Source organism: Falco biarmicus, chromosome W (assembly GCF_023638135.1).
Source record: "Falco biarmicus isolate bFalBia1 chromosome W, bFalBia1.pri, whole genome shotgun sequence".
NCBI lineage: Eukaryota > Metazoa > Chordata > Aves > Falconiformes > Falconidae > Falco > Falco biarmicus.
Window position 1 is genome coordinate 534,433 of NC_079310.1, and position 17,528 is coordinate 551,960.

Below are 17,528 nucleotides of genomic sequence, written 5' to 3' on the forward strand. Positions count from 1 at the left end.
TTCCCTCCCTGGGAGACCAGCAGAGCACCTATGTGCTATTTTATAGAAACTTTGGATTCAAAAGCAGCCCTACCCACTGCGCACCACAAAGCTGCCAAGCGCAGAGTGCAATCACATTAGTTTCTTGCGCCCGAGGGCGATACTGGGTGGGCAAAGGATGAAACAGGCAGACGATGCATTGGGTTTTGTACCCCTTAGTGGCCTGACATCAATGCAGCACCTTCGAAAGCTGTCTTTCCAAAAGCCGTGAGGAAAAAAACCAAATTGCAGAGGTTATGATTGCAGCTATACGTGGGAGAGGAAATACAATAAAAGGAAGCATTTAATGAAGGAATGGGTGGAAGACTTCCAACTACAGCAGATTAATGCTCTTATCATGTATACTCTTACTGCAAACTGGAGGAAAGGGATGGAAGGGGAGAACCCTCCTTCAAAGACCTGGAAACGCTCCAACACTAAAAGTGAACTCACTGCCATTTACTATATGGTACAGTTTGTAACGATTCTCTTTGCACACTTACTTCTAGAGCCTAAAAATTAAAAAAAAAAATCAGAAAAAATCATACCAAAGACCTAGATTTGCTGAATTACCTGGGTTTGAAACACCACAGGAAGCAGGTAGGACCCTTTATGCAAAGACCAAGCAGCAGCAGCAGTGCACGCTTCTCCAAATGCCATTGCAAGGAAACCCACCGACGACCGAGTGGAAGCAAGTAACACATCACAGGTACACGGTCACTGTCTTTCAGCTTGGCCGACCGTCTGTAATTCCAGCGCCTGCTTCGCTTCCAAGCTATGCGCAATCTCACCACAGAACAAACAACAAAGTCAGAATAAGGAGGGACAAGAGTCGCTACAGACACAGCAAGCGCTTTGCTTGATACCCCTCCCCGCGAAGCGAGAAAGCCAGTGCTCATCTATATATCCCGGCTAACGAAATGTTGCCAATCAGCTGTACAGCTGTCTTACGGAGCAACCAGCAGACGCATGACAAAAAGCTGTATTTTACAGAAATACAGGCAGAGATACGCTGCTGCTTAATGTGGTGTTAGGCAAGCAAAATAAAAAGTGAGAGGTATCTAAAGCCACTTGGAAAGAGGGTAGAAGCGGCAGGAAAAGTTTCCAGCTGTGTACTGAACAGCAGTGTTTGTGGACCAGCCGTAACGTTTGAGATGTGAACTGAAGATGGAAGGGTACAGGTGAGTCTTGGTTTTCTATCAGGAACCACAGGTCATTTCTCAGGCTCATTTCTGCCAAAGCAGCCAGCAGTGACTGAAGCTAGAAGTGGCTGTGTGGGAAGAAGACTCTCTGTGCATTGGAGGCATCAAGAAAGTGTTATTTGTTTACAGAGAACATGAAAAATAATAAGGCTGTTAGACAAGAGCAGGGCAGACAAATAACATGTAGAGGAGTTCGCAGAATAAGGAGATATGCCCAAGTCCTTCCCTCGAGGAGTTATTTCTGACTCCAGTGGAACCTCAGCACCCCTGTTTCAGGGAGGCAGACATGAAAACACACTCATCAAATGACTGACACAATCAGCTACGCTCAGAGTCACAGAATCATTCATGTTTCAGTTCCCTTTTTAATGTGAAGCAAACTGGACACTGGACGTACCATGACACTGTCACGGGAGGTCTATCCCATTTACAGACAGGCAGTTTTGGGGGAGAAAGGAAAAGGCAAGGATTCACCAGTCACTCCACTCTACATCCATCCTTACCGATACTGCAAGCCCTAAACCAGTAATGTACGTACTGTGTAGTCACCTACATACTTGATCTTGTTCTTTAGAAATGGTGAAAACAGAACCGTGCACACGGCTCAAAATAATTTCAACGAATTAACAGATAATATCTTTGCCAGAAAAAACACAGATTTTTTTTTTTTTTTAAATGCATTTCTTCCTTCAGATTTAAAATTTTATGTTTCTGTTTCAGCAGGGGAGTCCTTTATAGAACTGGAGATACAACGCTGCGTAAGCTCAATAAACAAATTATGGTTACTTTACATTAGGAAGATTTATGGTTTTTGTTCCCTAAAACTATTTTGATACTGTTTTGGCTTTTCATTACATACATACACGTACATACCACAATGATTTATTTTAAGCCTCTGTCTTTGCAACCCCATCACCATTAGAAACAGACCAGCCGAACCCAATTTTTGCATGCCAGAGCTACCTGAATAACATTCACTGGAATCTGGGAGGTGGTCGAGAACCTGAGGTTTGACCAGAGCCCAGCCTTGTGGTACCCACTCCACCTCGGGCATGTGTCTACGTCAGGCCAGCACGGGGGCATGGCCCTCTGCTCTGCCCGCTACATACAGTGGAGTCAAATGTATCACCGTGAACTCATTCTCAGTTGGAAGAACTGTGCAAAGGTTGAGGCTTTCTGCAAAGTCATACATCTGTAGAAAGGCAAAAGCTGAGATGAAGAGAGAGGTGTGCGTACCAGCACCTGCTCCCAAACGGCTGCACGTGCCTCATGCATGTTGCTTATGTCCCATTCCTCCAGGCACGAGGCTGCTGTTGGCAAAACCACTACTGATGCGAGGCAAGTCACAAGAAGGGGTTTTGAGGAGGTTTTGATGTAGCTTGGAGAATAAAAATCAGAGTAGGAGCAGAACAGTTGTATTTATATGAGTTTCTTGTGTGGCTGCTTTTGACTTCCCACTCAAGCCCCTCAAAATGTGTTTACACTGACTACATTAAATTCAACAATTTTAGTTCTGACCAGTATGACAATTTTATACAGCGCAGGAAAATTCTGCTTCTGTTACCTGCCTTGAACATAGCTTGCTTATTTTCAGCATCTATGAATGTATATATGAATAAAAAACATTACCCAATTTCTTACAAAAGCATACCACAAGTTAGCAAAACTGCCTCCTGATATTTACCGCCCCCACGCTGATTTTTAAAAGCCTCTCTCAGTTAGCACTGGCACACTTTTGCGAGGCAAAGCACTGGCAAAGAACGGAGACATAAATTTTCATTTTCATGTATACCTAGTAAGCATAATCACTCCAATAAATTAATTACAGAATGTTCACCACAATGTGTATATGGAATTTTGAAATATGCTTGAAGTCTCAAGTACTGTTTAAACATTTTTTATCTTCTGTTTTCTTGAGTACTGTTTAGTGCTACCATCAGCAATTCTGGTACATAAATGCAAATTGATACACAGAGTAAACTAAACAACGGAAACCTAGCTCCAGGTCATTTGCCTGTCCAGCAGTTGTGAGAAAAAGAGACAATTCCCAGAAAATGCATTAATGGTGCTAGGCACAAACTGCATCACTGTTACAGCAGTCACCACATGGCACCAAACATTTGCTCCCCAAGAGGCAGAGTAATTTAAGAAAAAGACAAGCTAATTAGCTCTAGTTTCAAAGAAAAAGATAGGATACGGCTATACAAAAAGAAAGATATTAATGAAATTTAGCAGCTTCTCAGAAACTCCATTTTGAAAGATTCACGGGGAGAAAAAAAATTACATAAATTCCAAATATAATGTGGCTGTCTGGGGTTCTGGCATGGCAACTGAATGCTCTGACACTCTTCCAGCATCGCGCTGGGAAGAGGGAAAGCATTTCTTAAATCTCTGAGGCTTGGGCAAGCACGCTGGCATCTTTAATCAACAATCTGAGACTGAGTGCACGCTATGGGCTCCTTAGCCACGTACTATGCAAAACCAGACAGAACAACTCTAAGCAAAAAGTTACTGAACGTTTACAGGCAAGAAACAGGTGTTTCGCCAGAAAAGAAGGCAAAGGCCTCCTCAGCTTTCCCCTCTCAAAACAGCTTAGTAGCAGCATGCGAACAGCAGCAGTTTACAAAAACTTGATGAGTGTCAGCCTTTAGATCACTGCTGCAGAACACTTCATTGCACCAAAAAACGCCACCAATTTGCATGCGCACCTAGTAAAATTATGGTATAATTATATTAAAGGGGGGGGGGACGACGACGGGGTTTAGTCTTGCAAAGGTCCTGAGCGCTGTGGCTGATGCGGCTAGCCTTGCCTTTCTTCAGGTCGCATTTTCTCTCACACTGGCAAGGGATGCTGTTTCTGGAAAAGATCTTTGTGCACTGGGAAACCGGTGGGCAAGGAAAAAGCACGGCTGGATCGCCCAGCAGAGTTTTTAGTTGCTGATGACGAGGTATGTATTACATAGTACGATTATTGCAAACACGTATCTAAAATCTGTCACATTAACCATCACATTTACTAACTTTCTACACTGTAACTTGGAAGAATATTTTGAGAAATACCCAAAATGTGAAGATGTTAGTTCTTAGCAATTGGGAATCTCTCTGAATTACTTAATGCAGAATCTATGCAAGAAGTCCCAGTAAATTTTAGATCAACAGCTCAAACTGTCAAGACTCCTGAAGGAGTGGTTAACACAACCTGCTTCAGGAAGGGGAACCAGCTCAGAAGGTCTCCCTTCCATTCCCTGCCCTCTCCTGTTACAGCTCATCCCTTTCCATCAGAGTTCCAACTTCTCTGGTCTAGCACGCGGCAAAGCCTAAACAAGCACTGGCATCTGCACTGCTGAGGGGCAACGAGGCAAGGCAGACAGGGGCAGGGGGGCCAGAAACCTCATCACATGAAAAGAGGAATGACACTGCTCCCTGGGCAATGAGCACTGTTTACTTTCCTGCCCTGTGGTACTATTCAAACTTTTTATTGTTACGCAGTTTCTACCTCTGTCTTTCTCTCTGCCTGTAGTTCTCAAAGGGCTGTTTTTTCCTACATACTTTGTTTACAAGAAGAAAACATTGTATTCCCTCTTCATTTCAACCCCCTTTCCCCTTGCAATTTCTTCTATGATCTTAGGAAAACAAAATGTACAGGCAAGTTGGAAAGCTCACACTGTGAATCACTCTGATGACACTACTGAAATGATGGTATTGAAGTGGTGTAAATAATGGCTGTTTCCTTGGTCATAGTTTTGTATGCATCATTACGCGCTCCGATTCGCTTTCTGTTCATCATTCTTTTCAAACAGGGACCACTGGAGATCATCTTGCCCCCTCCCCTGGGCTGCTCTGCAATCTCAGGAACCCCTGTTAGGCCCTGGCCGCTGTGTAACGAGTCGGGCAGTTAAGCATCCCTTGTCCGTGCATATGTTTGTGAATTAAGTACCTCATAGTAAGTATAGTATAAGTATTACCATCCTGGATCCCTAATTAAGTCACTGTTGTGATTACAGTAAATCCTATTTGATTCACTTTGTAAGCAATAAATTAGTCATTGATTACGTGCTACTAAACCGCTATGATCAATCTTAAAACTGTGAACAAGGCTTGCCTTTCCTTTAGATATAAACCATTGACCAAGTCTGGATCTAATGGCACCTAAGCTCTGTTAAGAGTTCAGAAAGCAAGGGGGTCCACTCTGAACCTTGTGACTCAATGGGAGGATCTCCCTTACTCTGTCACATTTATAATCTGTGTGAATCACTCTAGCTTAATTTTAAATTTGATTCTTTGTGTGACTTATCTATGTAGTAACAGAGTGAATCTTGCCATCTAACCTTGTGAAGTTGCACTCCCACAAATACCTGTTAGAACTATTTTGCTAATACTTTTGATGGTGACTCTTTAAGTGACCTAAAGTCGACATCAGTGTCGTGGCCGGGTGGTTTTTGAATGTCTCCAGGGAAGGAGATGCCACAGCCTCTCTGGGCAGCCTCTTCCAGCACTCCGTCACCCTCAAAGAAAAGAAGTTTTTCCTCGTGTTCAGAAGGAACCTCCTGTGTTGCAGATTGTGCCTGTTGCCTCCGTCCTGGTCCTGTCACTGGGCACCACTGAAAAGAGCCCAGCCCCGTCCTCCTGACACTCGCCCTTAAGGTATTTGCAGATACTGACAAGATCCCCTCTCAGTCTCCTCCAGGCTAAACAGGCCCAGCTCCCTCAGCCTGTCCTCACGAGAGAGATGCTCCAGCCCCCTCATCAGCTTCGTACCCCTCCACTGGAGCCTTTCCAGTAGCTCCCTGTCCCTCTTGAACTGGGCAGCCTAGCACGGACACAGCACTCCAGAGGTGGCCTCACCAGGGCGGAGCAGAGGGGGAGGGTCACCTCCCTCCACCTGCTGGCCCTGCTCCTCCTCATGGACCCCAGGATCCCCCTGGCCACCTTGGCCACAAAGTCACACGGCTGGCCCATGGGCATCTTGCTGCCCACCAGCACTCCCAGGTCCCAGTCCGCAGAGCTGCCCCCCAGCAGGTCAGCCCCAGCCCGTACTGGTGTGGGGGGCTGTTCCTCCCCAGGTGCGGGACCCTACACTGGCCTTTGCTGAACTTCATTAGGTTGCCCTCCACCCAGCTCTCCAGCCTGCCCAGGTCTCACTGAATGGCAATGCAGCCATCTGATGTATCAAGCCGCTCCTCCCAGTTTTGTATCATCACCAAACTTTCTGGGGGTGCGCTTTGTCCCTTCAGCCAGGTCACTGATGAATAAATTGAACAGGACCGGACCCAGTACCAGCCGCTAGCTACAGGCCTCCAGCCAGACTCTGCAAAACTAGACAAACTAGACAATGTGAAACACTGACATCAGTATCATTGCAGACAAATCATCCCACACACAGAAGAATAAACAAGTGATTAAAAAAAAAAGTACTAACCTTCACTGACAGAAGTTGGACAGCCTTCAAGGTTCAACATTATATCTTTATCTCTGTCATCTGCACCGGCTCCCAAAAGCATCCAACTCTGGACATCACCACTTTCAGATACCAAGCTCTCCTCCTCCGAGCTGTCATCTATTACCAACACATCTTGGATGTCATGAACTCCAGCACAACTAACTGGGCTAAGCTTCCCACTAATGCTTTTCCATGGCCTTGAAATGTTTGTGCCTGATCCGGCAGGATCCAGGGTATTACATCTAGCAGCTTTGGCCTCATTTGGTGTGGAAGATCCTGGATGGGTATGCGTTTTACCTTGAGCTAAAGAGCTTGTTGAGTGCTTCGCTTTCATTTTGTAAATACTATCTTCTTCTGGTGTATCAGACAAGACGATGAGCTCAGGGTCATCTGAAAGCTGAGCACCACGATCAACTAATTCAGCGATTTTCTTGTCTTCATACTGCTTCTCAGCTAGAGCTGAACTGTGACCCATGGCTCCTGAAACGTCAGCTTCCTCATCCACTTCCAGCGTGCTGGATTCTCCAAGATTCTGGGAATAGTGGATCTGGCTGTACAGATGAAATTCCACCTCACTATCAACGCTCTGCTCACTGGATGACTCCTCGTTATAAAGTTCATCTTCATACGCTTCAGTATCCTCGGCGTCTTCATATCCGCCAAACATTCTGGAAAGTGAATAGTCTGTATCTATAAAAAAGCCAAAAGGTTTTATCAGAATGGTCATGAATGTATGCCCAAAACAACCTTTCAAATGACACCTCTGGTCTTTCTGAAATTGCTAAGGTTAGTCGCAGAGCTCTGCGTACAGAACATAAAACTGAGCAGACTTAGCAGCTACAACAATCCATGCTCAAATCCGTAACAGCAAACGCTCCTCAAGGGTCCACCTGCTTTACTTTTAACTACCACTTAACCTCAGCTAGTTTGGCCTCGGAAAGTTGCACTTCATGTGCTCTCAGCTTCCTCAGCTCCTTCCTATCCTGGGTTCAAAATGAGGGTACCTGCATGAATTGGGAGCCAGAGAAGTGTCTGAAGCACAGTCTGGATCATTCCGCCAACTAGTATTAATTCTGAGTACTTTGCAACTTGTTTTACTAAGTAACATGTAGATACCTGAAAGAGCAGGGAAGGAACACTTCGCAATATTTGACAGAAATAACTTGGAGCCCATCTGCACCTGGGCTGCAGAGTCACCTGAACTGGCACTCCAGAATTTAACCCTCTGACGAGAAGTGCTAGGGCAATGGTACCAAAGCACCCACGGACGCTCAGCACAAGCTCAGGTCTGAAGGTAGCATAAAAACCCCAACCAGAACAGTAGAGGTAGTATACAAATCTGCATCCTCCATACAAGCTAGCAGGTCACATGGTCCCATCAGGACTTAACCAACTGAGTTACAAAGCCATGAAAATGCAACTACAATGTTCTGAGACCTGAGGAAGATAGACCTCTGAACAGTGTCTGCCCAGCTCAACGTTAGCTGTGACATCTCGGTGCTGCTACCAGTTAAGCAATAATTACCTACAATCTTTAACGGCCTTTTTGGTGGATCTAGGACTAAAGCCTCAACCTCCCCCTTCTCATGTACTCAGCCATACTGCTTTTTAAACAAGGATGCTACAAGAGTCGGCTGACGGGACAAAGTGCACCCTGAGCAGCTTGCAGCTGATTCAAAATGGGGAGGAGTGGTTGATACACCAGACGGTCAGGCTGCCATTCAGAGGCACCTCAACAGGCTGGAGAAGTGGTCAGAGAGGATCCTCATGAAGGACAAGAAAGGTAAATGCCAAGTCCTGCACTTGGGGAGGAGACAGGCTGAGGGCCTCCTGCCTGGAAAGCAGGTTTGCAAAAAGAGACCTGGGGATGGGCCAAGTTGACCATATGCCAATAAGCTTCTGGGACAAAAAGCATCCTGGGTTCCTGAAGAACAGCAGCAGCAGGGTGAGGGAGATTATCCTTCTGCTCCAGTCAGCACTCATGGGACTACATCTGGAGTGCTGCGTACAGCTCTGGGCTCTCCAGTACTAGAAAAAATGGACATACTGGGGTGAGTGCAATGAAGGACCTCTGAAACGAGAGCATCTGTCATATGAGGCCAGGCCAAGACAGCTGGGACTGTTTATCCTTGAAAAGAGAAGGCTCAGGGGGATCTTACCAATGCACCTAAATACCTGATGTGGGGGGAGTAAATAGGACAGAGCCAGGCTCTTCTGAGTAGCAGCCAGCAACATGACGACAGGCAAGAGACACAAAAATCAAAATACAGGAAAGTTCACTTAAACATAAGAAAAAAACCTTTTTTTTTTTTTTTTCATTTTGCGGAGCCTCCATCCCTGAAGATGTTCAAAACCCAGGTGGACGTGGCCCTGAGCAAACTGCTCTAGGTCACCCTGCTTTGAGTCAAGGGGACTGGAGGTGGCAATTGCCAGAGGTTCCTTCCAGCCTCAGCTATCCTGCGATCCCAACCCAAGAGTGAGTCTCTACAGCTCACCACCTACTCCCTAGCCTACAGCAAATCCAGAGACCTTCTGAAGTTACTTTGCCTAATTCACAGGATACTTTAAGTCTTTTACACTACCACATCATGCCTGGAGGAGAGGCAAAGGAATACTTTCTCTGAACAGCCTACCTTTATTTCTGTGTTACAGTTACTCCCAGGGAAGCCAACAAACTTTTTTAGATATGAATACTGTCAGATGGGGTTCAGTTTTTCAGTCATGGAAGTAAGCTGCATGGTATTGTTGAAATTCACATACCAATACTCAAGTAAAAACTTTTCGATTCAGGAGTTTGGTACAGAAGTAATTTGCATGACGATGGTATTTGAAGAACTCTTACTATCACAGCTTTCTGTGCTCACCCTGCACAGGCTTCTTCCCTGATTATGATACATTTGATCTCATTAGTATTCCTGTTACACCAGAAGTCAAACTAAAGAGGAAAACACTTATCCCACAAAAATAAACAAAGCAAAACCACATAAACCATGACCAAACAAGCAGGAAAATACAATTCATACACTGTAACCTTTTCTTTTGGGGCTTCCAGCAGATCAGCATATGTCATTCAAAGAAATCATCCTGGTCATCACCAGCTGAGATCACATCCAAAGACCACCAGAACCCTACTCATCCACGCGTGTGCTCAGCTCTGCCACCTTCTAAATACACTCACGTGGGTTTCTAACCTGCAAATACAGTCCTAAAACTTAATGAGGGGAGGCTCTAGAATCTCTTTTAAAAGCTCTCCTAACCACACAGCAACTACAATCGCCTCGAAACTTTTACACCTGTCAACGCAGAACTCTGCTTAGTGGCATAATGTGTGCAGCAATAACCTGAAGATAAAGAGGGTATCTCTGTATCTGCTAGGCTCTGCCCATCTCATCCACGTTCTTAGGTAACTATAATAACTATTATGCCAAATAAAATAGGAAAGAATGAGGTCAGAATTTGGCGGTAATAAACTAAATGACTCTATGTTATACCAGTATTTAGGTTTGGATGCCATAGATAGGAGGAAAGTAAAATGCTGGTCACCTGTGCGGTTGTAGGTAGTAAAAAACTAAGACAGAAAAGCATCTGACAGACCCCATGAAGCACCCATACTTCAAACATCTCTCTCAACTTTATGTGGAGTCACCCTTTCAAACAGGTCTGCTCCCACCCACAGGGCAAGAACAAAAGCAGACCTGGCTCCAATCAAGCACATTTACAATATTAATCTGTGGTTGCTATACATGAGAAAAGAGACTGTCACCAATGCAGGAAATTAAAGAATTCCCCTGAAGCATGCCATAATTTTAGTGATACTCGACAAGCCAACTCAAGCACTCTTTCCTTCCCACTCTGTCACCGGCTGGATGAAGTTACAGAAAGTAAGTATGTGACCATTGCTGAAAACATGCAGCTAAACAAGCCCGTTGAGATCACAAGTGTCGAAGAGTGCCCAAGGAGCTGACTCACAGACGCTGCATAACTAAGACGAGTAAGAAGAGGCAGCATGGCACTACACTTACTGTAATTTATCCTCCCCAGAAGCTCAGGTCAAACAGCAGCTCCTTGTCCTCCTCCTCTCAGGTCCACGCACAACTGGAATGACAAAGGGCTCTTCCTCTTGCTCAGCATGTATGGCAGGCCACTGGGGAAAAAACAAACATCAGCATCACCGCATAGTCTGAAGATACCTAGTTCCACTGTTCGCCATCCTCAAACTCAGGCAACAGCTATGCCCACCTCTTCATCACAGAATGAGAAAAACCTCTTTCAGGTGTTTGGCATCAAAGCAGACAAAACCACCGCAGCCAGGAAAGGGAACTGGAGCTCAACAGACAAAAAGTTGCTGTTTTTTCAGATTGTCTCTTACTGTATTCATACTGATACTCAAACAGAGAAAGATATATCTGACTGCCAGTCTTCAGCAATTTTGATTTCTTCTCACCAGTGAAAGGTTTAGCTTAGGGGCAATCATCTTTTTTGCTACCAGCCAGACTGTGATAAAGACATCCCTCATGTCGGAGTGTGAAAACCACATTAAAAATAATAGTAATGCACAGACTAGCTGGTTTGATAGGTAATACAGGCTGCAGAGAGCGCAACACACTGATGCATCATAGTTTGGAACGGGGCTGCCGTACTTTTAAAAAAACGCCCCAAAACCCTCAAACCCTAGGCCACAAAAGCACCCCGTCCCTTCATCAACGCAACCCCATTCCTATGTGAACCCAGACCACAACTTTCCTCAAAAGTACCCGACTGCCTCTGTGGTAGGCTCTAAGGGAGGAGAGTTCAGGTAAATGGCTGCTGATGTTAAAATCAAAACATCACAAGCTATCTGAATTTCCTTTCACCGTTTTTGAACAAAACTCCAGACAGATACAGTTAGAAAAGGCAGGAGATCATCTCCCCAGGTCATTTACAAAGACTGCTTGCCAGTACTTTTCATCTAGTCCATTAAGAAAACCAACAGCCCACCCCTTGATAAAGTAACAAGTTGGCAGCAGCAGAGCAGTAACGAGGGAGGTGCCGACAGCAACCTGCAGCCAGGGACAACACGCACAAACAAGTTAATCTTGAGCACCCACAGCAATTTTCAAGTTGGTGTGGACAGCTATCCCCCTCAGCCAAAATTTGAAAGCAGTTTGGGACACTCAAATGTAACATACGTGCAGAAGGGTCTCTGCATCAGTGGCAGCAAGATGCCGAGGCCATTCCTCCTTCATGCACCTCATTTCTCCCAATCAACTCCTCCTTTCCTCTGCTTAGCTTCGTTACTTCTGCTGCTCTTGCTTTTAAAATTCCTCCTTCAGAGCTTACACAATAACCTTCTCCTCTCTTCCTCTTGCCATTTGAAATATGCATTCTGCTTAACTTCAAATATTGAGATTTTTTTAAAAGAAAAAACCCTCAAACAAAAAAGGAATTGCAAAAAAGATTATTTGTCCTTTGCAAATAAGACTTTTCGGACAAGTCTACTATTCCTACCACAAATCACCAGTGCATTCCAAGTATTTCCTTATTTTTCTTGCTCTCTGCTTATCTTTGCAGTACTGTCAGATCTAACACTTTGTGACAAAGGCCGAGTTGAAAATAGAGCAACAAATGTGTTCTTTGCTGTCTTAGGAGGTAAAAACACAACATAACCCTATCATCAGCCTCTGTTACAGATAGGAACAACAATAAAATGGGAAAGAAAGTTCTTGTGAGGAAATAAGCAACAACTTCCTAAAACCGCAAGTATCTACCAGAGCAGAGGTTCAGACATGGGAATGGCAGGAGACATCAACAAACTCAACAGTTGTGTGCAGCCTAGACCTTTTCTCGGTTTTCTATTTAGTCGTATTTGTGATACATAAACTGCCTAGGCCTTTTGACTGTTAGGATACCGCACAGGCACAACCGCAAAACTGATGAAGAACTTGTCTGTTCCAATTCAGTTAAATGAAACCTTTCATTTCAGCTGCTGGTAACTACTTTTGTACCCTTCACCAAAAGCAGCGTACCCCTCTTAGGTGAGAGAAGTCAAAATTATTGTGATGAAGCACGGCCCCAGAATGTCACATCTTTGTTCTTCTTGCCACCCTACAAAGGTATGCAGATGTCAAACCTGAACATACTTCTTTAATAAAAAGCACAACAATATATGTTTATTATCAGAGGTCAATGCCAGGAGACAGGCGGGGGTTTTCTTCACCCGTTTTGTGTTTCTGTACCAAACGTTATACAGATCTGATTTTGGCTTACAGCGATAACCACGCTGCACGTGAAGCATGTGAGAGAGAAATTCTCTTCATTTGCCACCCAAGGTGAGGTGTGCAGTCATTAGACACCTCGAGTTGTTCCCTGCGCTGATGTGCTCAATCTAGAGGAGAAATGCGCTCACAGTGAAACATGTTAACATGTCATGAGGCAGATTCCAGGGCAGCCACCCCCTCAGTTTTCACGCAGCAAACCCCGACAAGTATGTACAGTAGCCACTGTCTCAGTTTCAAGTAGCCAGGAAAAGGGTTGACATTGCCATAAACCTCATCTAGCAGTGACATTTGCTATTAATTACTGTCGACTAAACTTTGCCGCTCGTTTCTTCACAAGGATAACTTGTGCTGCTCGATGCTGAGATGTAAAACGCGTGTTTATGTCGATTTGCTGTGCGCTCGAGAAAATGTGTCTTTTTTTCTGTAGTTTCTTTAAATACAGCGCAAGTGAGTGTAAAGGAGAGAAGAAAAAGCTTTGGAGAAAAGGTGAATGTTTTTCTAGTGACAAGCTATACCTTCAGGAGATCACAGGAATAGATCTTCCACACCCAAACCCTGGAAAATAACAAAACATTCGAAGTTTACTTCAAGCCTTTTGGAAGATTGTTTTTTTTTTTTTTACTTTTCCCCCTTTAACAACAGTTTTCAGGATTGTGTTTAACAGTAACTGCACGCACATCCTCAAAATAATACATTTGCTTTTCCTTCCACTGGGACCAGGTCTGGTCTGGTGACCTGAAGGGAGCTGTGCCCGCGTGCAAGAAACACAACCCTGAGCTTCTTGGAGCAGCAAGAGGGAGAGGCCAAGGGCTGGGCCGGGCGCGCTGCTGGCAGCCGTGTACCGCCCGCGGCCCGGCGCCGGCGGGACCTTCGCCGCCCCGAGCTACCGCAGGCCGGCCCCGCCAGCGGCCCCCGCACGGCCCCCGGCCCGACGGCGGCTGGGGCTGCGGAAGGAGCGCGACACGCCGCCGCCAGAGACACACACGGACACCCAGCAGCGACTCGCAGAGTTTAATGGCAAGGAGGGGTTGCGGCGCTGGACACCGGCACAGCGGCCAGAGCCCGGCCCGCGCCCGGGGGCCGCACCGGCGGAGGCAGGCCGCAGGGACACGGGGACTGGCACCCCGCCGGCTGCGGCGCCGGAGCACGGCGGCCTTCACGGGGCGGCGGGGGGCAGGCCCGCGGGCAGCAGCGCCCCGGGGCGGTAGGGCCGGGGCCGGCCCGGCGGGGCGGGGCGGGGGAGCCGGCGGGCGGCTCTGCCGGTGGCGGAGCGCGGGCCGGGCCGGGGGCAGCGCGGGGAGCCGGGAGGGCGCGGGGGAGGGGGCGGGGACGGGGTCCGGGCGGCGCCGGCGCCGCTCGCGTACTCACTGCCGGCCGTACCGGGACACGCCGAGCAGGAAGTGGCGGCGGGCGCGCCCCGCCTCCCCGGCCACGTGCTTCCGGGCCCGCCCCCCGGCCGCCGCTCCGCCCCCACCGGCCGCGGGCGGGGCCGCACCGGGCCGGAGCGGGGCGGCCGGGGCGGCTGCGGCGGCCGCTGGAGGGGGCGGCCCGGTCCTGGCCCCGGCCCCGGCCCCGGCCCCCGGCCCCTGGCCCCCGGCCCCGCCTCCGCCAGCGGCAGGGCGCGGCACCCGCCCGGGCTTCTCACCGGGAGGCAGGGCCCTGCTGGGCGAGGCCGCTGCCTCGGGGCCGGGCCCGGGGGGAGGGAGGTGCGGGGGCCTGCGGTGCTGGGCGGGTGGCAGCACGGCGTTGAGGAGAAACTACCGTGAACTGGGCGTTTGGAAAGGCTTGCCGTTGCGGCCCACCTGCCTTTGAGCTTAGGCCTCTTCCAGGCCTGCGAGAAGCCCCGGTGAGGGACGGGAGGGAGCAGGGGTCGGGGAGGGGTGTCGCGGGAGAAAGGCAAGGGGGGAGCACGCAGATGCTGGGGAGCAAACCCCCGGTCAGGCTGGCTTCCCCACAGCTGCACACCGGTGCCGGTGCCCGCTTGCTTTGCCACTTGAATTTCTGCTTCCCGAACAGGACGGTGTGGGGCTGCAGCTCCGTGGTCAGCGGGAATGAATCCCATCAACGCCCTCCGTGTGCCTGCGCCGTGCTGGATGCACCGTAAAGAGTTGGTGAGGATGATTGCGGTATCTCTGGGGAAGAAGATGCGGTATCTTTGCAGACCGGTCAAGGAAAGGGATTGCACATGAGTTGGGCTGCCTCGGGGAAAGCAGAGCTGGCTGAGGAAGAAGCAGTCATTTGGGTGCAAAGAGCCTGAGTAACTCCGAGGCCGATTGCCCTCAGGGGAACGGACTTGGACATCAGGGAATGGACTGGGACATAACGGTGAACCATCACAGGAGTCTGCTGAGGATTGCTGAGGACGGGACTGAGACTGGGAATAACCAGCTTGTGGGGTTTGATGGATGTCCTGGAAAATGTGAGCCTCTTGTCTGACCCACCTGCCAGATTGAAGCGATTTAACCAGATCTTTCAATCTCAAGCAGTGGCTGCTTTGGAGAAGGCGGAGGATTTGGCATGTCATGTTTCAGGGCAGTTCGGAGGAGAAGGGACACTCTGGGTCAGAGCTTTGGCCACGCTGCTGAACCCCCGTGGTGGTTAACCTGAGCTGGCCCACGCTGCCTGGCCCTCAGGCTGGGAGGTGCTGGGCACATCCCTTGGCTGCAGGATGAGCTTCCCCAGCTGGTGATGGCAGCAGGGCAGCTCCCACTTGGTCCCAGCAATTATACCACCTGCCTTGGCCTTGCCTTTATCCATGAGTGCAGCAAGGAGTTCTCATGCAAAACTGCTTTCTGGCTGAGAGTACAGGTGACGAATAGGGCTGGGTCTTTTCGGAGAAAATCCTGTAACAGCCCAAACGACCAAAGTGGGGTACCCCTTCCACAGATGGGACCTGCGGGGCATGCTGCATGATGGTTGGAAGCCTGTCGGGTGCCGCACAGCTTGTGGGTCCCAGCATTTAAAGGGACCCAAGATTATCTGTGTTATCCTCTGTTTACGGTGCTAGCTCTAATAATTAGCATATTTGGTGATACTTTATGGAGTCTTAGTGCCTTTCTTACTGGGATCGTAGTGAGCCGGCACCTCCCAGTGCAAAATAGCTGCCTCTTCCCTGACTTGCTAATACAGGAGGTTTTCTCATTACACTGATCTGGCAAAGACAGCGAGTAATAATGTTTCTTGATTTTGCTGTCTTTGATTTTAGAATGAACTTCTTCCACCCTGGAGGGACAGAACAGACATGCAGATTTTCAAGAGCATGCAGTTCTCCACAGAATTTGTTCAGGATTTGCCTGACACTGGAATGTTCAGTTAAACCCCACTTGATATTTGTCATCTGTTAATGGCTTTGGATATAATTTTTTCATAGAAAGAAACATTCTGTAAGCTGAATTTCTGCACCAGACTGCTTTACCTGCTCCTCTGATGGCAGCAGTTAAAAGATTTTCCTATGCAGCTTACTAAAGATGAATAAAAATTAATGCAAAAAAAAAAGCATTTAAAGGAGCTAAAGTCAACATCTGTGGTAAATATTCCCCGTGTGTAAAAGCATGTTTCAGAAACAAAATCCAAATGATTGGTAGAAATTGTCAGTGATGCCATGGTACTCCCCTGGAGCATGCTAGAAAGTTTTAACATGCTTTTTGCTTGTTGTGTTTTGATTTCTTGTTCAAATACTCAAAACGGATAGGAGGCGCAAGCCGTTTTCACTTGAACAACAGGTCATTCTTCAATGCGTCATGGGCTTTCAAGTAACTTTTTCCTTTTTTCTCTTGAAAGCAAACCTCTATAGAAGAGTACAGATTTGGTTTTCACATGTTCTGTCATGGTGATGAGTAATTCTCTCCTTCCAGCTTTTGGTTGAATTACTTCCATGGAAATCTCAGTGGTTGTAGCAAGAACTGCTCTTCTTTATGCCCTTGAGGCAATGCTGGAGGGGGTTGTTTTTTGTCTGGTGGCCCAGCAGCAGTAATGTACCATTGCTAGCAGCGCGCTGCTGGCCCTGGCCTGGTTTGTGCTGTCAGACTGTGCTGTGCGGAGGCAGAGCTTGCTAGCAGGCTTCTCTTCTGTGATGACAGCAGAGGCCCTTGAAGGTATGGGCACGGGTTGGAAGCAGAGACCCCAGAGACCAGCAGGGACAACTAATCAGTTACCAGTCATTGGAAAAGCACAACTGCGAGAGCTGGGAGAAGCCTGCTCTGGTTTTGGGCAAGAGGCAACAGCCAAGCAGAGGAATAAGCAGGTCAAGCAGCCACGTGGCCCATCGAAGCAGCCCCTCTGCCTGCCAGCACCCTGCAGCAGCTATCACCTCCAGCCTGTGCGTGGGCAGGGTCCCATACTGGTGGGAGAGGGAAGACACTCCAGGCTTGCCTCCAGGAAGAGCCTGCACACTTCTGCCTCTGTGACCCTGGCAGCACCAGCCACCAGCGTGGCCCCGCTGGCTCCTGTGCTCCCAGTGAATGGAGGGCAAGCCCGGGGAGTACTGGCTGCCTTGAACACGTAGTGGTTCAGCACCATCTGTGGGCATGAAATGTGGTGTTAATGAGTGTGTGCTGCTAATGAACCTCAGCCTTGTTCTGAAGTTCAAACTGGCCTGATTTATTGTTCTCC

At 47.9% G+C, this 17,528-nt stretch overlaps 1 protein-coding gene and 1 long non-coding RNA gene across 5 annotated transcripts in view; one reads left to right on the forward strand and one right to left on the reverse strand.

The window, feature by feature from the left end:
* The window catches only part of LOC130142011 (zinc finger CCHC domain-containing protein 7-like), a 124,607-nt gene extending 110,267 nt beyond the window's left edge, over nt 1–14,340 (reverse strand). The window contains exons 1-4 of one of the 4 annotated variants that reach the window (XM_056323403.1): nt 14,286–14,340; nt 13,433–13,472; nt 10,683–10,804; nt 6,640–7,350 (exon numbers count right to left, since the gene is read on the reverse strand). In XM_056323403.1, coding sequence (XP_056179378.1) covers nt 6,640–7,327 — 688 coding nt within the window. In that variant the 5' untranslated portion in view covers nt 7,328–7,350; nt 10,683–10,804; nt 13,433–13,472; nt 14,286–14,340. Of the gene's footprint in view, nt 1–6,639; nt 7,351–10,682; nt 10,805–13,432; nt 13,473–14,281 lie in introns of all 4 variants that reach the window. The other 3 variants (XM_056323399.1, XM_056323401.1, XM_056323402.1) reach the window with 3 other exon arrangements.
* A 22-nt stretch (nt 14,341–14,362) lies between these two features.
* LOC130142012 (uncharacterized) lies at nt 14,363–15,951 on the forward strand. The gene is made up of 2 exons (XR_008819259.1): nt 14,363–14,763; nt 14,934–15,951. It is a non-coding gene; the product is annotated as an uncharacterized LOC130142012 (long non-coding RNA).
* Nucleotides 15,952–17,528: the final 1,577 nt, after the last annotated feature.